Source organism: Aphelocoma coerulescens, chromosome 23 (assembly GCF_041296385.1).
Source record: "Aphelocoma coerulescens isolate FSJ_1873_10779 chromosome 23, UR_Acoe_1.0, whole genome shotgun sequence".
NCBI lineage: Eukaryota > Metazoa > Chordata > Aves > Passeriformes > Corvidae > Aphelocoma > Aphelocoma coerulescens.
The window spans coordinates 361,536-381,970 of NC_091036.1; the positions used below are offsets into that span (position 1 = coordinate 361,536).

The 20,435-nt window shown below is 48.3% G+C and overlaps 2 protein-coding genes across 13 annotated transcripts in view; both read right to left on the reverse strand.

Moving 5' to 3' along the window:
* LOC138122039 (lethal(3)malignant brain tumor-like protein 4) overlaps positions 1–9,728 on the reverse strand; it is a 42,953-nt gene extending 33,225 nt beyond the window's left edge. For 3 of the 11 annotated variants that reach the window (XM_069036128.1, XM_069036136.1, XM_069036127.1), the window contains exon 1: positions 7,473–7,549. In XM_069036128.1, coding sequence (XP_068892229.1) covers positions 7,473–7,541 — 69 coding nt within the window. In that variant the 5' untranslated portion in view covers positions 7,542–7,549. Of the gene's footprint in view, positions 1–3,853; positions 3,960–4,003; positions 4,068–6,553; positions 6,663–7,472; positions 7,550–9,647 lie in introns of those variants that run through there. The other 8 variants (XM_069036134.1, XM_069036132.1, XM_069036129.1 and 5 more) reach the window with 7 other exon arrangements.
* Positions 9,701–18,520, reverse strand: SRSF4 (serine and arginine rich splicing factor 4). Of its 2 annotated transcripts, none has more exons than XM_069036140.1 (6): positions 18,325–18,520; positions 15,032–15,174; positions 14,052–14,164; positions 12,143–12,357; positions 11,235–11,318; positions 9,701–11,120 (listed from the first exon to the last, which is right to left on the reverse strand). In XM_069036140.1, the coding sequence occupies exons 1-6, from the start codon at positions 18,429–18,431 to the stop codon at positions 10,349–10,351; spliced, it is 1,434 nt and encodes a 477-aa protein (XP_068892241.1). In that variant the 5' UTR covers positions 18,432–18,520; the 3' UTR covers positions 9,701–10,348. The 2 variants fall into 2 exon arrangements, with proteins under 2 accessions (XP_068892241.1, XP_068892242.1); XM_069036141.1 differs by lacking the exon at positions 18,325–18,520 and adding an exon at positions 15,875–17,788.
* Positions 18,521–20,435: the final 1,915 nt, after the last annotated feature.

Genomic DNA, 20,435 nt, shown 5'->3' on the forward strand with positions numbered 1-20,435 from the left:
AGCTGGGAAGGTGCCCGTGGCACTGTAGGGGCAGGACTCCAGGGCAGTGACGCTCCTGCACACGAATGAACAGTTCTGGTTCTGCCCAAACCGGTGCCGACAGAGCTGGGGCTCCCTCCTGCCACAATCTCATAATGCTCCTGCGGCCAGGGGAGCTGGGGAAGCCCAACCCCAGCCCCAGAACACCTATATTTGCACTAGAAAAACAACGAGCACCAGCAGGTGAGGAACTTCTGCAGCCGGTGTCCGTGTTCAGGGTCACAGAACACATCCACATCCCCACGGCTGCAGGGAGAGGCAGGAATTGGACTAAATGAGCCTTGTGTCCGTGGTATTGGACATATTAATATTTGATGTAGCCTTGTACATCTATAAACATTTGTTTGTAGCAAATGTTTGGATGCCAGTTTCAACAAGGGCAAACCCATCCCTTTTTATATGTTATTCTTTGCGTTCAGGCTTTAAAAATAAAGAAGCTCAAGCACCAAGACTATTTACAAAGCTCCCTCAGGGAGAAGGAGTTTGGAAGGTACTTGGACAGAAGCAGTTAACTTGGATAATTTACTTCAAACTGGGCCAGGAAAACTGTCAAAAATAACAATGTAGAAAATAATCTTGAACTTAACCAGAGAAGACCTGATAAAATAATCGGTCTTTCTCATCTGCATTTTATAAATCCAGTAAAACCCACAGAAAAATATAATAAAGAAATGGCTTTTCTTGTAATGATCCCTATCAGTAAAATCTACAATAAAATCAAGACAACCCAATAAAAGGAAGTAAACAGTGCAATTAAAAAGAGAGCAGAAACTAACTTGAAACATTTTGACAAACCACAGTCAGGCCCGAACATTCCTCATTCGTCCCAATTCGTGATTTCTTTTCATCTTTAGCATTTTAAGAAACATTAAGGCAAAAGAAGATACTGCAAAACTGAGATGAGTCATTCAGTTCCAAGTTGCAGATTCGGATTTATGAAATGATAAATGATTGCCAGGCTGGCAGAGATAATGGAGCCTAATTAATATGCTCCCACCCAGACCTCAACGCTTATCTTTAGACACGGAATCCACAGGAAGAGGTCAGAAATACTCAGGTTTTGATCTCATTTCTGCCCCTGAACCAATGCAGCCTTGGGAAACCACCTCATTGTTACTGTAAAAAAACAGCTTTGGCTTTTAACATCCATCTTACCTTCATTAGGAGACCAAAAATTAAAAAAAAAAAAGGAAGAAAAAAGGGCACAAGTTCACACAAACTAAGGGTGAAGGCTGAATGGGTGAATGGGGGTTCACTCTACTTCTATAAACACCATCAGACTTAATGGGAAGAGAAACATTTCAACAGAAATTCCATTTCAGGTGCTGCCAGGATAATTTCCAACAACATGAGAACTTCAGTGTCTCTCTCTGGTGAGGAATGCAATGGTACAATAAACCCAAAGACTGTAATCAATAATAACATGAAGTTTGCAGCCCTTCTGGCTGAGCTTCCATGGACCAGGAGGTGAAATCCCATTCAAGAAGCAGCTGGCATCAAGAGAACCATCTGATACTGTGCTGCTCTGGGAATAACCTCCAAATCACCTTTCTGCCCTGAAACAGGGCAGGAGCTGAGCAAAGCTGCTCCTCTCACTCGGAGCGAGCTGGCTCTGAGAGCTCTGTGCATCCCCCGTCTCCTGGGAGCGCCGCAGCGGTGTCTGACACCCGACGTGTGACATCTGCCAGGCACTCCTGTGCCACCAGAGAGGAACAGAGCTGCAGTTTAAACAGAAACACACAAAACCCATCAGGACTCCTTGCAGCACAACTCAACTGGTCTCAGAACTGCTTGGAACACTCGGGAGCTCAGACACAACCACCTCACCTGCACTTTGCTGTGACGATGACAGATGATGCTTTACTCACCCATCAAAACCTGTTACTCACCTCAGGCAAGTAATATTTTGCAAGGCTGAACTAATACCATTACCAAAAAAAAACCCAGCCTCACCTCCAGGAACCTCATCAGTCAGGGACTGAAATGAACCTTCAGACCCTGCAATGGAATTGTACCAATGCCTCAAGAGAAAGTGTCAATAGCCACCAGCAAGCATTTAACGGCGTGAAGAGACTGTCTATGTCAGTGAAGGGGAAAAAAAGACAAAATTCAGAACTGAGGAATTCCAAGCTCCACCGATTGCACTTCCTACTAATTTTTGTTTCTCATGAAGAGAGAAAAATTGTAACTACAAATCAAGGAAAATGTTGCTCTGAAAGATTAGAGGGGGAAAAGTGTCTAGGAAGGGAGAGGGATGCTTAGCTGGTATGGAGAAGAAGCCAACACTTTGTGTCTCAGTCCTGCCACAGGACCACAAGATGAAGCACTTGGGTTTTTAGGAGTTTGTCCAGCTCATTTGTACAACAGAGCCCTTCCAAGCTTCCCCTAAGCACACAATAACATATGGATTATGGTAGGTGCTATTGCACCGGGAGAAAATAAACAGCACCATGGCAATGTGACCTCAATCATCTCATAAGATCACACAGCAAAATTGTGAGTTTACTCTGAACCATCAGCTCATCCTAGAACGAAGCCCAAAGCAGTGTTTGAGCCCGTGAGCTGCTCATCTTGGTTTGCTAACACAGCTGTGTCAAACACACACACGTATCTATTTCAGCAGTCGAAAGAAAAGCACTGGCACAGGCTGTGGCTGCTGAACGTGTGCCCCTCCCACAGCCAGCCCCTCTCCCTGCCGAGGCCAGCCGGCATTCCAGCATTCCCACGGAGCACACGGATCAGCACACCTGACAGCGCTGCCTCAGTCGTGTCTGACTGCCCCCCTTTGCCATCACACCCCTTCGCTGCCTGTCCCTGTAGGTTTATGTGACACTGTGGTGGCCGTGTGGCAGCAGCCCCTCTCTCCTGTCCTTACGGGCACTCTGTGCCACGCTGGACAGCATTCCGACCTGATCCACACAGAATGCGAGGGACGCAAAAGAAGGCACAAAACCTTATGCCATGCCCACAGAGTTAATGCTTTCTGGTCCTGTATGGAACGTGAGGAGCAAAAACGGAGGGTACTTGCAGTTTGATGGCTTTCATTAAGAGCCTTTGGTGCTGAGCTGCTTTCCCCAACTCTACTCCTGCTTGGGAAGAGCAGTGGCTCTGGGGAGGACACCCAGCCACTGCCCGAGCCCTGCACAAACCTCACACTCGATGGGGCTCAGCTGGGATCCCCAGGAACGTCTCCTCCAGGCCTGAAACCACGGAGCTGCTAATCCCGGTCCCTGGGAATCACTTGTAACCACTGTAACACTTAAACACACTCCTGAACATCACCTGGTGCCACACAGAAATCACACACCTTACAAACCTTCACTCTGCAGGAGTGACCCAAAGCAGAATCACAGAATCCTGGAATGGTTTGGGGTTGGAAGGGACCTTAAATCCCATCCAGTTCCACCCCCTGCCACAGGCAGGGACACCTTCCACTATCCCAGGTGGCTCCAAGCCCCATCCAACCTGGCCTTGGACACTTCCAGGGATCCAGGGGCAACCACAGCTTCTCTGGGCTGTGCCAGGGCCTCCCCACCCTCACAGGTTCCTTTCCAATATCCCATCTAAACCTGCCTCTGTCAGTGTGAAGCATTCCTCCTTGTCCTGTTGCTCCAGGCCCTCATAAATAGTCTCTCTCCAGTTTTCTTGTAGGCTCCCTTTAGGCACTGGAAAGCTGCAATTAGGTCACCTCGAAGCTTTCTCTTCTCCAGGCTGAACAATCCCAATTCTCTCAGCCTTTCAAAAAGTTTAAAAGCTACAGCATAAATAGGGTTGTCAAAACAAATCCTGTGTGATTCATGAATACAACCTCTACCTGTTTGCTTAGCTCTACCATGCATTTATCCCATCACTTTGCTGGATTCAATCAGAAATTAAAAAAACAAAACAAAACAACCAGGAGATGAGCCAAAAGATGCTACACCTAATAATAAAACACCCATTCCTCGGGGGCAAAGCATTTTACCAGTAAATTGAACCATTCTCTGGAAGATAATTTGCCAAATTCAGCAAAGCACGTCTGCCCTCACACCCCACCTATGGAGCACGGTGAGTGATGCTAATTAGGAGAAACAGGGTTTGGTCAGATCTCTGCTGGCCTTGGCTGCTAATTGTTTCCACGTGCAGGAGCCTGCAGCTGCCAGCCTTCCCTAACAAGCATGCACTTGGTCATTTTCCCCCCAAGTCTCCAATCTAATTTTTCATCCCACTGTGGCTCCTTCTTCCCACTCTTCTGCCCATGCAGCACAATTGGAGGGCTTGAGGAAAGGCTGAAATAGATTAAAAACTACAGAAAATATGAGAGAGAGGTAACAGCGTGGGGAAGAACTGACACTGCAACTCAGGAATCACCTTGTTATTTCACAGAGAGACTATAAATGCCCAGAGTAAACACTGCTGTGGGTCAATCTCGTTTTGATCCAGTTTATCTATATTTTCTTGATATTCAAACTGTGCAATTCTGAGAATGGGATTTAGGCCTCCAAAACACTTTCCTTTACAGAGGTGAGGCATGGACTGGAACATGGACACTCCACACCTTATCCTCTGACAACACTCACAGTGGGATTGTTGGGGTGTCTTGTGCCAGGAGTTGGACTCGATGATGCCTGTGGGTCCCTTCCAACTCAGGCTATTCCATGATTTAGTGATCTCTATCACCACCCTGTGAGAATCTGATCCCATGTCCCAGTATCAGGCTTGCAGCCCATGGCATCTCTCAGAAAACACCAGCACTCATGGAAAACAAGGGGGTTACACTGAAGCTTCACCCTCAAATCCACATCCCCCAACACCAATGGAATATATTGTCATGCCCAGAAGTATCTCCAATAAAAGCTTTGCATGCAGATAAAGTGAGATAAGAGCCAGTGAGACCTTCTCCTGCAGATAAACCAACACAATTTTAAGCATATTTTCAAGTAAGACTACAGACACTGCTCTAAATAAATTCAAGATGCTACTTTTAAAAATCAGTGCAAAAGCCTTAAAATTTCAGTAAATAAAGAACTGGTAATAAAAGTGCTGACAAACAGCACGGCTGAGGCAAGGAAAACACACCCTGGATGGTCCTGAGGAGTCAGTGGGGCAGGAATGGTCTGCAGAGCACATCTGGGTGTACCCACTCACCCTCCTGCCACTTGCTCATTATGGAATGAAACTCCTGAAGACAGAATAAATCGCCTCTGGCCGAGAGAAACAGAGCTGGCCCTGCACAACCTGCCCAGCAGTTGTACCCGCTTGTTCTCAGCAGCTCAAATTCGGCTCTGATTCCACCCTGGCACTCACCGGGAATTACAATTCATTTTACACACCTTCAGCTTTAATGGGATTACTTGCAGTATAAGGTGCAATCAATTTTAGGGCAAAACTAGTGCACAGAGGCCAAAAACGTCCTCTGTTTTAACTGCATCTGTAATTACTTTATAAGACTACAATCCAGCAAACTACCCTGGGGACTCCTATTAATCATTATTACATATCTCCCATTGCCAAGCAGGAATACTCGCTCAGGAAAAGACTGTTCCCATCCTCAAAAATGTATAATCTGAGTAGATTATAGATCATAAAGTGAGGAAGCAAAATGCTAATGAGACCATGTCGGACTGTACTTTAATTGCTGTGTAGGAAGGAAAGTTCGAAGCACCAAGTCCCTGTTTTCCCTCCTTTTTACTTCTGTTTTACTACATAACAGAATGCAAACCAATAAAGTCTTACAACTTGGCACAAAGTATCAGAGCTCTTTATCCCTTAATCCCAGTTACAGGCCATTTTTTAAAATTTATCTGGGCAGTAATTGAATAAATTAAACGTTTTCATAGCATAAATCTAATGTGATTCCTTGCGGCACCAGGAGTCCATAAAACTGTCCTAATCCCCTTCTCTTGACACCAAGCATCACTCAGATTGTCCCACACCGATCCCTACCCGCAGCCGATCGATACTTTTGAAGGATTATATTTATCCCTCTATTTATTCAGCACCGACTTCCCCTCTCAAAATCCCCATTCCATTAGTTCTGCACTTTGAATTCGCTGCCAGAAAGTTTGATGATTTTTTTTGGTTTTGTTTATCCCGTCATATAAAATCTCTGTTTTCAAACTTAAATCTTTCTGGTTTTGGGGAAGTCTCCAATAACTGTTTCTACTGCACTGGATTTACGTGTTTTTTAATATTTTTGAGTTGTCACAGTCCCGCGGAGTTTCACCGGAGCGGCGCCCAGGCGGGATAACCCCGATTTTCTCCACCAATTCTTGCGTCAAAATTGGGCAAAGGCCACCTCAGAAACTTTCTGACTGTGCCCCGCAGCGTGCGAAGAACTTAAACCCGCGTTCTGCCCGCTCGCACGCCGGGTTTGCGGTGGTTTTGCCCCTTTTGGGGTTTAAACGCACTTTCCGCGCCGCGGGGGCCGCGGCAGCCCCGACCCGGCGCCGCCATTTGCGCTCGCGGCGCCCCCCCCAAGATGGCGGCGGCGCCCCCGCCCGGGCCCGCGGGCCCCCCGCCCTCACGCACTCACCGCGGGCCCGGCCCGGCCCCGCCGCCGCCGCCGCCGCCGCCGCCGCCGCTCCAGGGCCTCGCGATGGAGCTCGGGCAGCGCTGCGAGCCCCGCGGGCCCCCGAGCGCATGCGCGGCCCCGGCCCGGGGGAGGCGGCGCTGGGTGGGGATGGGGATCGGGAGCGGGGCGGTACTGGGCTGTGGGGAGCGGGAGATGGGGTACTGGGTACGGGGTCCTGGCGCGGGGAGGACCTAGGACAGAACGGGCACTGGGGTGGGGACGCACTGGGGTAGGGCTGGTACTGGGACGGGAATAGGCACGAAGTGGGACGGAGCCGGCACTGGGACGGGGCGGCCGCGGGGCACGGGGAAGGGGCAGTGGGTGCGGGAGGCGTGAGGGGCACAGCCCCACTCCCAGTGCTGCTCCCTCAGCCGGCCGGGTGAAGCCTGGGCACGGCCGCGGGCGCTGGGGCACATTCATGGCTGAGATGGAGATTGGGGAAGGGGAGATTGGGGAAGGGGAGATTGGGGAAGGGGAGCTGTAAATCGCCGTTGCCGCCGGCATCCAGCAAATCGTGACCGCGGCGTCCCGCCGCCTCCCACGCCCAGGAGTAATAGAGGATATTGCTCCCTCTTCTCTGCATTTGTTAAACTTGTTTGTTTTCTCATCTGGGAATGTTATTTTCCTTTGTATTTGTATTTTGGAACAAAAAAAGAGGTGGGGGTAGGGTTTTTTTTACGCCACGGTGAGCGAGGAAAGAGCACGAGCAGGCCCCAAGCTGTGACAGCTTAAATGGAATGGGATTTCGGGAAACTAATAAATGAGATTTGCAATGGCTCATTTGAAATACACATCACAATATTCTTCATCCCTCGAGCGAGGCGCATAAAATACCCTTTAGAATCTTTAAATTTAGTCAGAAAACAAATACATTTCTCACCTCATCTGTGCCACCAAGTTCCAGATAAAACGCAACTCCTGTAGATGCTTGCAGCCAGTGTTGAAGCATTTGCTGGGTCCAGGTTTACAGGGGTGTTGGAGGCAAAAAACTTTACAAATAATTGAACCATCCATATTTGGTTTTAATTGTTACAAGTTTAGTTGAGAGATCCGTATTTTAGGTCTTCTTACCCTTTTATCTTGCTACTCTACTGTTTGTTTTGCCAGAATCTGCCCCGTGCCCACCACACACATTCCTGCCTTCCCTCCTCAGCTCACCTCCAAGGTGCTTTTACCCCATAAAACAAGTACCCCAACCCTAAACCAGATTTGGGGCTGTTTTTCAGTGCATTCTGGGTAGATATATCCAGCCTAAAGCTGAGTTCTCACTTTGTATTTAATTATTCACACAGAAACGTTACTTGGGATTATTGCAGACATTCCAGTGATCTTCCTCTCTGGCCATGCAATATAACTATTATTGTTAATATTTTATATTATTACCATTGCCCTGGCTTCACACCTGCTGGCGGGCAGATCCCTGCAGTTTCAGGAGACAAAGATTGCAGCAACTCCAGGCTGGGAAAGGCAAAGTGCCCACACCAGGGAGCCACATGAACTGGAGGTTTTGATGCAAAACCTACACTTCAATGCAAAATTAATGGGGGAGACTCAGTGACGTTCACGAGACAGAAATGAACATTAAACAATGCAGCAGAGCGCAGCTGGGGCACGTGCCTGGCCCTGCCCTGGAACCCCTGTTGTGGGGGCACTTCCAATGCTTCACACTAATTCTCAGCAGTAAGATGTCCCAGGGTGTCCATTCCCTGGGAATTCCTGCTCCAACACTCCAACCCGAATACAGTGGTCAGGGAGGATGAGCCCGTCCCAGGGTCTGTCCCTACTCTGGGCAGCAAAGCACCACTGCTCCTACCAAGGGGTGGTGGATCCAGCCCCTGCACTGCACACCAGGAACCACCACCGCTCCAAGTGCTCACCCGTGAAGCATTTCTGGCTTTCCCTCTTCTTACTGCATCCAGTGGCAATCTACAACTCAGACAGGTTTCCCCCATACCTCCCTCCAAAGGCCTGTTCTCAGGTGTTTAAGGAACGGATGCTTCTCCCAAAGGGCTCACTAAAACCTGGCTCGGTCATTCAGAACAGAGTTGCCAGACAGCAGAAACTGGAGTCACTTTTTTAGTCTTTGCCTAGACTGTATAATTTGCAGATTTTCTTAAAAGTATTTTTCAGTTAATTATCCCCTATTAGCAAACATCTTGCCTTGGCTGGTTTGCTTCTGTACTAAGATTAAGCAGCAAAAAGGATTAAAAATGTCATTATGAGAGTCTAAGATGTTAAAACACTAAATACATATAGCTGGAAAATGCCTTTCCTTCTGAAGAAATTAAATATCACTTCCACGGAGCTTTCTCATGCTGCTGTGGTAATATGACATTTGATAAAGTCTGAGCCACTCACCAAGCCCTGACCCCTCTCAAAGTGTGGGGAAATATTTTGTGTTGAAAGCAACTCTGATGATCTATTACCCTTTCATCTTTTTCATATGGCAGGACAAGTTCCAAATGATCAAATTATATGGAATTACTTGCACTTGTGAAGTGACTCTCACTGGAGAGCTGCTGTCATCAGTTGCGAGCAGCTTGGAATTGGGTAAAGGAAAGTTTTAGGGGAAGCTGTAGCTAACCTTTTTATTCCAGACCAACAACTCACAAAATATGTTTTGCCTTCTGTTTTTCAGAATGTTGCTGGCAGGCAGAACAGGTGCTGGGGATGTCACTTTTTCATTCAAAACCAATTGTGCAGGAGCAGAGCTTGTGGAAAGTTCAGTCTGAGCAATGTGCAAATGGCCCAAGTCTAAATTTGGGATATTATTCAGGAACACTTCCACACCTACAAAACTCTTGCTAGAAGCTGCCCTCCCTTCTCCCCAGGTCCACAGAACAGCCACTGCCGCCCTCTGTGCTTCCAAGCCCAGAAACACATCCTGACACCAAGCACAGGTGTTTTATTAGGAGGAAAAACTCCTGGAAAATATGCTGGAGAAATAAGTTCTTTATCTGGACTGTATTCAAGTGCTGTGCCTACACTGAATATGAAGTGACTTTCTCAATTAAGAACCTTTTCTCTGAGTGACTCTCTACAAATTCAGGCTTACCTTGAGCAATAGAAAACGCTGACAATCACAACACAGCATCACGTAACCAGGTGTCATCAAGCAAAAATAGTCTTTATTCAAATTTCATGGAAACGGGAATCACTGTACTTTGCAAGACAGGGAAAAATAAAATAAAAAATTTAATATAAAACAAGGATATTGTCACAATACCAGAATGTGGAACTATAGTTCTTTTCCCTATAGATTACTGCAAGTACCTCTATTTTTTTTCCTTTTGACTGTGCTATTCACAACTTTGTAAGTCCAAAAAATATGGAACAAAAGTAGTATGAAACTTAAGACTTAGCACTTCCACTAAATGGCAGACATCAAAGGGCACCAATCGAGGGCAAAGACTGTTGAATCCGTCATACCTACCTATCAGTCATCACTGTAATCCCATAAACCCACCAGGGCGCAGTGCTCATTCCCTGCAAGGCTCTCCCTGGAAAACAGGGCAGTCTGGAGGCTCTAGGAAGAGCTGTATGTAAAGAGAACCTTTCTATCAGATAGAAAATGAGCGGAGCAGCCTCACGCCAGGGAGCGCTGCAGGGAGGGAGCGCTGCAGTTAATGACAGACAGACCATCAGGTTGTTAAAAATACACACCATCGACAGGGTTTCTACTTCAATCACTTGGTTACAGCTACTAAACATGTACAAAAGACTTTTCCAACCATTCCAAGTGGGGCTGCAGCAAGATTAGGATCTGGAGCGGGACCTTGAGTGCGACCGGGAGTGTGACCTAGAGGCAGACCTAGACCTAGACTTGGATCGGGACCTCGGCTTTGAAACAGATTTGGACCTGGAACGAGAATCTGATTTGACATTTGGTTTGGACTTGGAAATGGACCTAGACCTGGAGCGGGACACTGAGTCCTCCCCCTCGCCTTTCACCTCCTTCTTGTCCGACTCAGATTTGAGCTGCTCCTTCTCTTTGGAGCCTGACCTGGACCGCTCATGGCTGTCCTTCCTTCTCTTCTTGCTGCTGCCTTTGCTGTCTCGCTTGCTGCGCCTCTTGCTTTTCTCACTCTTGCTGCGGCTCCGGCTTCTACTTCTGCTGTCATCCCTGCTCCTCTTCCTACTTTTCCTTTTATCCTTGCTGTGGCTCCTGCTCCTGCTCTCATCCCTGCTTTTGCTACTGCTTCTAGCCTTGCTAATGCTCTTCTCCCTGTCTTTGCTTCTGCTCTTCTCCTTGCTTCTGCTCCTCATGCTCTCCCTCGCCTCTCCCCTGTCCTTACTCCCACTCCTGCTCCTACTCTTTTCCTTGCTGTGGCTCCTGCTCTTGGCTTTCTCATCGCTGTTATGGAGAGAGCCCTCAGATTTATCCTTGCTTTTGTTTCGGGATTTCTCTGCACTCCTGCTGCGGCTCCTACTTTTATCCTCTTTACTTGGAGTCCTGCTTTTCTCTTTCTGGCCTCTGCTACGGCTCTTGCTTCGACTACGGCTCTTGCTTCTGGAACGGGACACAGACCTGGAAGTGCAAAGGCAACAGACAGCTCTGCTTTAGTGCAGCAAGGGTTTGAGCAGAGTGTGCAGAGAACGGGAGGGAAAAGAAAAACAGTGTTCTCCCAAGACAAAGACATACCTGGATCTGGATCTACTCTTGGAGCGGCTGCTGCTGGCACTGCGGCTCCTGCTCTTATGGGAGTGTCTGCTTCGAGAGCGAGACCTGCAACACAAGGAACCAGCTTCACATTAGCATGGGGAGCTCGTGATCCCTGTGGGCAGAACCCCACAGGGTTAAAGCACCTTTCAGCAGCCAAATGTTCAGAGTTACACAACACAGTTACAAACTTAGAGTGCCCTTCTCCCCACCTCTCATCCCTGTTGCCACGTCTGGCTGTGAGCAGGGTGCTAATCTGGAAGAAAAGATGCCAGTTTATTTAAGGAATAATCACTTTCCCAGTCAAATCACAGTTTGAATATGGTAAGACACTGGCATAAAGCTTTGACTTCAGATTTTGATTTCATAAGCAAGTTCTTCTAGGAACAGTAAAGATTTGCCTGAGTTTTCTTGCAACAAGTTTCCCCAGAATGGAAAGGGGAGAACACTTGGTGCTGCTGAAGCAGCTCTTGGTCAGAGAAGGAAAGCAACAAATCTCTGAGAAACAGGGAACAGGTGGAGGTTTCCAAGCTGAGAAAGAACTGTTAGTCCTGGTGCTTGGAGCAGAACACAGTGTTCAGAGCTGAAGTGTTAGAAGCACCTTCTGTTCCATTCCATGTGCATGGCTCCACCGGCCACGCAGCTGCTCCCCCAAGGAGCGAGAGCTGAGTATCAGGGAAGAACAGTCACAGGTGTTGAGGGAGCAGGTCCACACATCCGCCAAGGGAGACACCTCAGAACACAGCCCTCGTTTGCCCTGGACACTAATACATTCTCAAAAAACTAGACCTGTTGAGAATTCTAAACATTTCCAAGGTGTTTTGGAACCCAGAAGTCTTAATCCATTGCATGTTCAAGTAAATGCAGCCTGAGATACATTACAGACATACCTTGAGTGGCTTCGGCTTCTGGAGTAAGAGCGGCGCCGTCTCGATCCAGGTCTGTCTTCCACTAATCTAATCTTTCTGCCATTTACTTCTGTCCCGTCCAGCTTTTCAAGGGCTCTTTTCATGTCAGAATAGGATTTGAACTCAATCACACCTTCATTTTTCCTTCCTTTGTGTGCATCTGCATATGTCACTTCCCCTGCCTGACGCATATAATCCTAGGGGAAGAGGACAGAATCACCATCGCCTTGAATCCAGAGCCAGGCTTCCAGCTGACCCTGCTCACTTCTGACACGATGCTCCCTGAGCCTCTTCTATTCACAGGGATATCAGCAAGGGTTTGACCCAAACAGCACCTGTAGTGCCAAATAACACACTATGACTCCACAGAGTTGGTGTGATTAGAACCAGGTCAATAGTTTTGAGCCAAATGATAACTTAAGGTCTCCCACCTCGAGTCTGAGGTCAAATATGCTCTGGACTCTAAGTTTCAAATTACAGAAGTGATTAAAGAAGTAAAATACTTGCTCTCTAAATCATGTTTTCAAAAATAATTAGGAAAGGTGGTAAAGGTTGAATATGAAGTGGCAAGAAGCCCACAGAGAAGCAGACCTCCCTTCATCCTCCACCTCGTCAACGCAGCTCGTTCTGCTGGAAAAACCCCCCACAGAACTCCAAGCCCAATTAATTTTCCCATTTTGTGCTTCCTGGCTTCTCCATTTCCATTCCTCAACCCCTCTGTTTATCAGGGGTCTGTTCTGCCCTGCTTTGAGCAAGCTGCCAGGCCAGGCTATCTTTCAGCCCCTGTGGAATTTGGCTGCAGTGGAAACAGGGCATGGAGCTCTGGTTTGGTTTGTTTTCAACCCAGCTACTCCCCTTTTAAGTACACTGAAATGAAAGCTATTCCCAAAAAAGCAGCAATGCATCCACTGGAGGATTAATCATGCCATGCTCTACTTACAATTTTAATACCAGAAGCAAAGACAAGCTACTGATGGTGTGAAGCATTAATAACAAAGACACTGGAAGCATCTCCGTACGTACCTGAACTAGTGTAACAATTCAATTACAGACCAGTTTCTACTACGTCAAAGTTTGTTTAGAACAAATTTTACACACCCTTAAAAGAGAACCATAAGAGAAAGCGTTCCAGTAAGAACAAGTGGGTTTAACCATTGCTGCTCAGTTTGATAAGGAAGCACTAATCTTTTTGCATCTACTATTGAAATCCTGCTCCCTGAATCCACGATGTGGATAATCACGAGCCAACACGTCACCTCCAGAGTACTCAGAGGTACCGTGGGCTCCACAGTGTCACTCAACACCTCCACTGCTGAGAATCACCTGCCACTCCTTTGGACTTCAAAAATAAGTTTTTGGCAGAGATTTTGCATGATTACTCATTCTGGAAGCATCTTTCCCTGAAACTCTGCTTAAAACAGCTTTAGATGGTGTGGAAATTCCTAAGAGAGACTGTGCAAGAACAATGCTGTTGTTTCAAACAGCAGCTGTAGCACCTTATGAGTTGATGGGTTAAATCCAAACTGACAAGGGCAAACTCCTCCATCTCTAGTGAATCCTACCCCTGGCGTGATTTGAGTCTGTTTTGACAGGGCTTAAAAGAAGATAAAACACATCTGTACATGATGTTGGCTGGTGCTAAGGTTAAAATTATTCTCCCACTGTCCAGTGCCACCAGTTCTGGCAGTGCAACTCCCAACCTCTCATTAACGGTTTCATATACACAAATATACTCCTGTATTAAGGTGTGTGTTACTTCCAAAATCTACTCCACATTGAGCTGCTCAGGAGGTGGAGCAAAGCAGAGCTGCACACCACTTTGCCTTGCTGAAGATGACTTTTACCCTTTGTGCTCTGTAACAGAGGGAGGGTAAGGAAAGGGGCCCCGTACCTTCAGATCCTGCCAACTGCAGCGGCTTGACAAATTTTCCACAATCAATCTGTATTCTGTACGGGTCGGGGGACCGTACTTATCTCTTCCGCTTCTTCTATAACCATATCCACCTTTAGGAGGTGACAAGCAGACAGCAGAGCTTCAGCCAGGGAAATGGAGCCTCGCTCTCCGCCCCGACGGAACTGCTCTGCCCCGCGTGTTCCCGAAGACATCACAGACCCCCCCTCAGGGCTAAACCCACCCCCCTTACGTAACATCTCACAAAGACCCAAAGCATTTAAAAAGTTTTGCTACAAGCTCATAATTAAACAAGGCACAGGACTATAATTACGCTAGAATTAACATGCAATTATATTTAATATTATTTTTAAAACAGTTTAAAAGAAGAAACTGAATAAAGCCAGTTGACTAATGTTACTTACATTGCTTAAAGGCTTTCTGAATATCTGATATGAATAAAGCTTTTCAGGCACCTATTTCAGATTAATCTCATCTGTCTCTAACCCTTGGGATCCTCACCACCCAGGTCTAATGGGAAAAGCTTGCGGTCGTCACATGGCTTCCTTTTTTTTGGTCAGCCAAGGGCCACAAAGGTCAAAGAGCCACTCATGGAAAGGTACCCCAAGGTCAGCAAATGGAACGGGCAGTCATCTTAGCCTCAAAGGACTCTTTCAATTAAAACATTGAGGTCTTTGTTAAATCTATGTTAAACATCACATTGAAAATAAACCATTCAAATAGTTAAACGAAATGATAATAATAAAAATGGTACAAGAAACTGTGTTTATTAATGTATCAATTAAAATAGTTTAATACAACAAACAAATTAATAAATATTCAGATCAACAGTTACATTTACAGTTACAGAACACTAGTCACAACTTTGTATCGCTTTCCTTTTAAATTACTTTTTAAAGAAAGAGTAAAACAATGTTTTATTTAAAATAAGCCATGGATACAAATGCACAAGTGCTTACTGCGTCCAGAACCGTAACTGCTGTCACGACGTGGGCCCCGGGCGTGCTCCACGATCACTCTCTCCCCACAAAGATCTTTCCCATTCAGCTCATAAACAGCATCATCGGCGTCTCGCAGATCATCAAACTCCACAAAGCCATACCTAGGGAGAGGGAGGGAAGAGGGATCACTGGGAAGGAACTGAACCTGAGGTATCTGTGCTCAAAAGCAGCTCGTGGCTTCCTGCAGAGCCCTGTGAGTGCTGTCCTGCAGATGAACCTCCTGAGCAGACCTGAGGGTTCAAGGCCTTGAGCCTTGGAAAAAAACTAAAAAAAATTAAAACACCTCCAAAACCAGGGAGAGAAATAGGAAGGCATGAAAACACGTCTCTTGATTTGCTGAACTGAAAGTCATTCTTCATCAACAAAATGATAAATTATGTGAGATTGTAATGGCTGAATTCATTTATGTTAGCAAGAGATTACTATTATGGCATAATCTTTGATGAAATTAAGGGTGTTATCTATCTTTTTAAAGGCAGAAGTTAAAAACCCCAACCATTAAAAGTGAGCACTACCCCACACACCAAGTAAACACAGAATCACAGAACTGTTCAGGTTGGAAAAGCCCTCCAAGGTCAGGGAGTCCAACCACGACCTTGGAGATGGCCTTAAGTCATCCCTGGAAGTGTCAAAGGCCAGGGCTTGGAGCAACCTGGGATAGTGGAAGGTGCCCCTGCCCATGGAAGGGGGTGGAACTGGATAGGCTTTAAGGTCCCTTCCCACCCAAACCACTTCTCTTTGGAAAGCAAACACTGATTTTGAATGGAGGCAGATGGAAGAATGGAAGTTTGAAGCTTTGACCTGTGTTCCTCAATCCACTGCAGAAGTGACATCCCTCTGTCCTGCGGGGATTGTATTAGGATGAAGCCTTGAATTCTTCAGAGCTGCCCAGAGTAATGCAGGCAGGTAAGCACATGAGTAGAACCAGTTTGGTTTTAGTCTCAGAGGCATCACAAGCAGCTTTTAGTGTATTCATAGAAGATAAAAAACAGGCTGAAAAGTCCAATTTTCTGGTCACTTCATACAGTGAGCTGTGATTGTCAGTGTAGCTCTGAGCAGGAAAGAGTATGAAAACTAAGAGCATACAATTATAAAGTGCAATTTGGAATGGAGAATCCTACAGGACCCACATTTTCATTTCCCCATCCTTCCCTCAGGTAATAGTTGCTTTAAGCCATTGAATTTCAAGCTTAAATTACAACCAGTGAGCCCCAGCTAAGCTTTTAGAGCTCTGTGGTGTCACTTTGCACTCCATCCTCTCGCTCCAGCATTCCAGTTTAGCTGCTGAAACTCAGTGGGTGATCCACCAAGGAGAACCCCCAGATTTCCAGAAGCAACTGCAAGAATCTCTCCAGCCAAAGACCATGCAGGAAGTTTGAATTGTTTCCTAAGCAATACCAGAAATAAGCCATGGAGGAGAGCACAGCTCAGCCCGGGGCTTCCCAAGCACAGACACGAAACTTGATTGCTCAAGTTCCATTTTTGACAAGGAATTTAACTCCAAACCTGTAAAAAGACTTCAGAATATAAAACTAAAAAAATCAATTAAATTGACTTAAAAGCAGGAAGACAAGTCCCTTTGCCACATCAGCCATGTAACTCAGTTCTACATCTGTTAAGAAAGTTTAGATGGCTTCCCCCACACAACGTGTATGAAACAGAAATACTGATTTTGGGGTTTATTCAAAACAGAAAAACTGACACCCCCCCCCCCAAACAATTCCAAGGATACACGGCAGGACTGGAAAACAGCAGCCTCAGATCTTTCAGCTAATCTTCAACAACACCTGAGGCTGTGTGGGTTAAAACACTGACACATGAACACCTGTTTGCTTCAATAATGGATTTTATTCATCTTATAAACCTGTTAAATGTCCACCTGCCAGCACAAGCAGCGCTAAAACTTAATGAGCCTCTTTCACTTTAATGCTCAAGGACTAACTTGTACAAGAAATTCCTCTTATCCACTTCTAAGGTGGAATTAAAACCTCTCTCTCCTGGCTACATAATAATAAATCCATATTCCATTCAGCCTTCCTAAGGAAGACTTCAAGCTAGGTTTCTTGGAAAAAGCAAAGGCACCAGCACTCATAAGGCTTTGGGTGTCAGGGAAAACCCACCAAAACCAGCAATTTGTTTTTTCTTGAAAAATCCACACTTGAATGTCTTGGCCAAGTCCTGGTGGAGCAGGATCCGACCCTGGGAGCTGCAGTGAGAGCTCGGATGCTGGAACAGCACAGGTAAGAACATACAGTATGGCGAGTTTGGGGTGTTTGAGGGGGCAGGACACCCCCCCGACAGCCAGGGGGCTTTGGGAGCAGCTCTGCATCTCCCACCCAAAACACTGGGGTTCTTTTTGGGGGATGTTATCCTGGGGTGCAGCCTGGCTCACCCTGGAGTGCAGAAGGGCCTGGGGGGGGACCCGTCAGGGTGACACCCCCTCCCTGCAGAAGGGGGGCAGGACACAGCTGAGCTGGCCCCAAAGAACTGAGGCAGGACCCAGCCTTCCTGCTCCCCAGTTGTTACAGAAACCCAGATGTCCTGCCTTCCAAAAAGGAGAAACCCACCCATCCTGGCCCCTCCCCAAAGGGGGAGCCCAGGTGTCCTGCACCCACCCCAAAAGGGGGGAACCCAATCGTCCAGCCTCCCTCACCTCCACCCAAAGGAGAGTCCAGGCAGCCACACCCCCCTCAACAGAGCCCCAGCCATCCTGCCTCCCCCAAAAAAGGCACAAATGTCGTGTTCCCCCTTCACAAGAGGAGGAACCCAGGCATCCTGTCCCCCACCCGAAAAGGGGGAACCAAGGCATCCTGTCCCCCCTCCAGCAGGGGCCCAGACGTCCTAGGCCCCCACACCCCCCAAAAAAGGAGAAACCCAGACGTTCTGTGACCCCCAAAAGGGAACCTAAGCAGACTGCCCTTTCCCAATACAAGCCCAGACATCCTCTCCCCCCAGAAAGGGGGAACCCAGCCGCCCTGTCCCTCCTCCAATGGAAGTTCAGGCATCCTGCCCACTCCCCAAAAGACAGAACCCAAGATGCCGCCCCAATAAAGGCCCAGACTTCCCGTCCCCTCACCAAGGGGGAACCCAAGCGTCCTGCCCGCCTCACCCCCTCCCAAAGGGGGCGACCCAGCCGTCCTGCCCCCACCATTGCCCAGAGCGCCCCGGCGGCCTCTTCCCCCCCGGCCCCTCCAAGGGGCTCAAGCGCCCGGACCCTCCCCTCGCGGCGGCCGGGCCGGGCCCGCGCTCACCCGTTCTTGAGATCCACCTCGAGGATCTTGCCGTAGCCCTTGAAGAAGCGCTCCACGTCGCGCTCCCGGGCCTGGTAGCTGAGGCGGCCGATGTAGACCCGCGGCATCGCGGGGCCGGGGCTGGGCCCGGGGGGCGTCAGGGGCCCGGGGGCCGCGCGGCCGCCTGACGTCACGGCGGCGCGCGGGCAGCGACGCGGGGCAACGTCACCGCGGGCCACGCCCCCCGCGCGGGCTGGCTCTTAAAGGGGCCACGCCTCTGTGGGCCCCACCGCCTCTGTCGGTGGCGATCCCGTTCCCCATGGAGAGGATGGATCGATCCCCCTTTCCCACCTGCGGGGCCCTAACGGGCGTTCCCATGTGTCTGATGTGCAGGGCAGTGTGGGATCCCCCTTCCCGTGAGTCAAGGGGCTTGTGGGGTCTCCTCTCCCCATATACAGGGTGTATTGGGGTCTGGCTTCCCATGGTGGTCCCGTTCCCTATGGAGAGGATGGATCGATCCCCCCTTTCCCACGTGCAGGGCACTAATGAGGGTGCCGAGGTGCTTATGGGGTCCCCTCTATGGCAGGGGCTCGTGGAGTGCCCCCTCCCCAAAATGCTGGATCCTCATGGGACCCCAAAGGCAGGCAGGGATGCTCGGGGTGCTCAGGCGTCCCCCCATGGCATTCCCCATCCGTGGCCAGACTCGGCTGTTCCTCACTGTCGAACAACATCGCTCTTGCTGAACCCTGAATGCCAGTTTTGGGGAATTATTTTTATCCTTTTCGTTGACACGTCAGATGCCTAATCACACCAAATCCCAGCAGAGGCTCTTGGAACATTCCAGCATTAGCAGCCGCCCCCCCTAAAAAACCCCACAATCACCTCCAAAACCTTAATATTGTGTAGGTGCAACACCAGCAGCTGGATTTCCAACTATGATCCAGCTCATTTGACAAGGAGAATTAAATTTATTTATTTATTCATTCGTGCCCTGGTGTAGGAGTGAGAGGTCGGAACATTTTGTGAAAGAGTTCTCTAAAGCTTGTTGGGTTTCATCACTGAGCCCAATAAACAAAGGGGGATAAAAGCTTTGCATTAATTTTTCTGGTTTATGTCATGCTTAATAGTGCTCGTAACAATCTCAAAGTTCTCTTCTTGCTGTTTTTCCCCACTTTATTCATCGATCAGGAAGCTCTGAGGCACAGGATGGGGCTCTGCCTCCAGTGCTGGCGGGGGAAGGGAAATGCAAAATATTGGGGGATTTATTAGGGGTGGAGGAGCAGAAGGGAGATGCTGGCACAGAGTTTATCCTGAGGCACACCTGCTCTGTGCTAAGGGAGGTCTCAGTGTGAGGGATTTTAGGGGGGATGAAATGGCTTTGACATGTCCATTTAGCTGCCAGCACGGCTGTGGGGTTTAATTTCAGAGAGTTTTGCTCTTCCAAATGCACACGCAGTTCTGCAGTGCTCCCTCCAACTCTGAGCAACATTCCTGCCCTGCTCTTCTCCTCACCCCACGGGACCCAGAAAGTCCCCCAAGTGAAGGTATACCTTTCTGGGCCATCCCTCACACCCTCCCTGTGCAGGGGAGGGATGACACTGCCAGCTCCCAGTGAGGAGGGATCTCCCCAGACCCCCCCGGCCTTTGGTAGATCCAGAGGGGCCCTGCAGTAACCCCACCAGCTCACCCAGGACTCCAGGATGAATCCCAGCAGAGCCTTCAGCTGACACAACCAGTCCCTCACAACTCCTCTGTCCACACACAATTCCACAGCCGCAGTCCTCCCACTCGGAGTGTGCTGGGAACTCGGCACAAGGTGTGAGAACCCCATTGAGGTCCCTGGGTTGGGCTATGAAGGTTCTGAGGCAAAGAAAGTTCGAGGAACCCAACCCAAGGGAGTTTTTTTCCATTGCAAGACATGTTTGGGGAACATTTCACCTATAGTTCATCCTAGGGAGCATCATGGAGAGCCTGCTGGGATCCGAGATCACCTGGGAACAGGGACAGTCGCGGCAGGAGCAGCCCTATGGACACCTCACACCTGGGTTATTCCAGAGGAATTCCATACAGGCATTTCTGCATGGGGGAGAAGGTGCCCAAGTGAAAAACCTCAGGTCTGGGGCACTTGGATG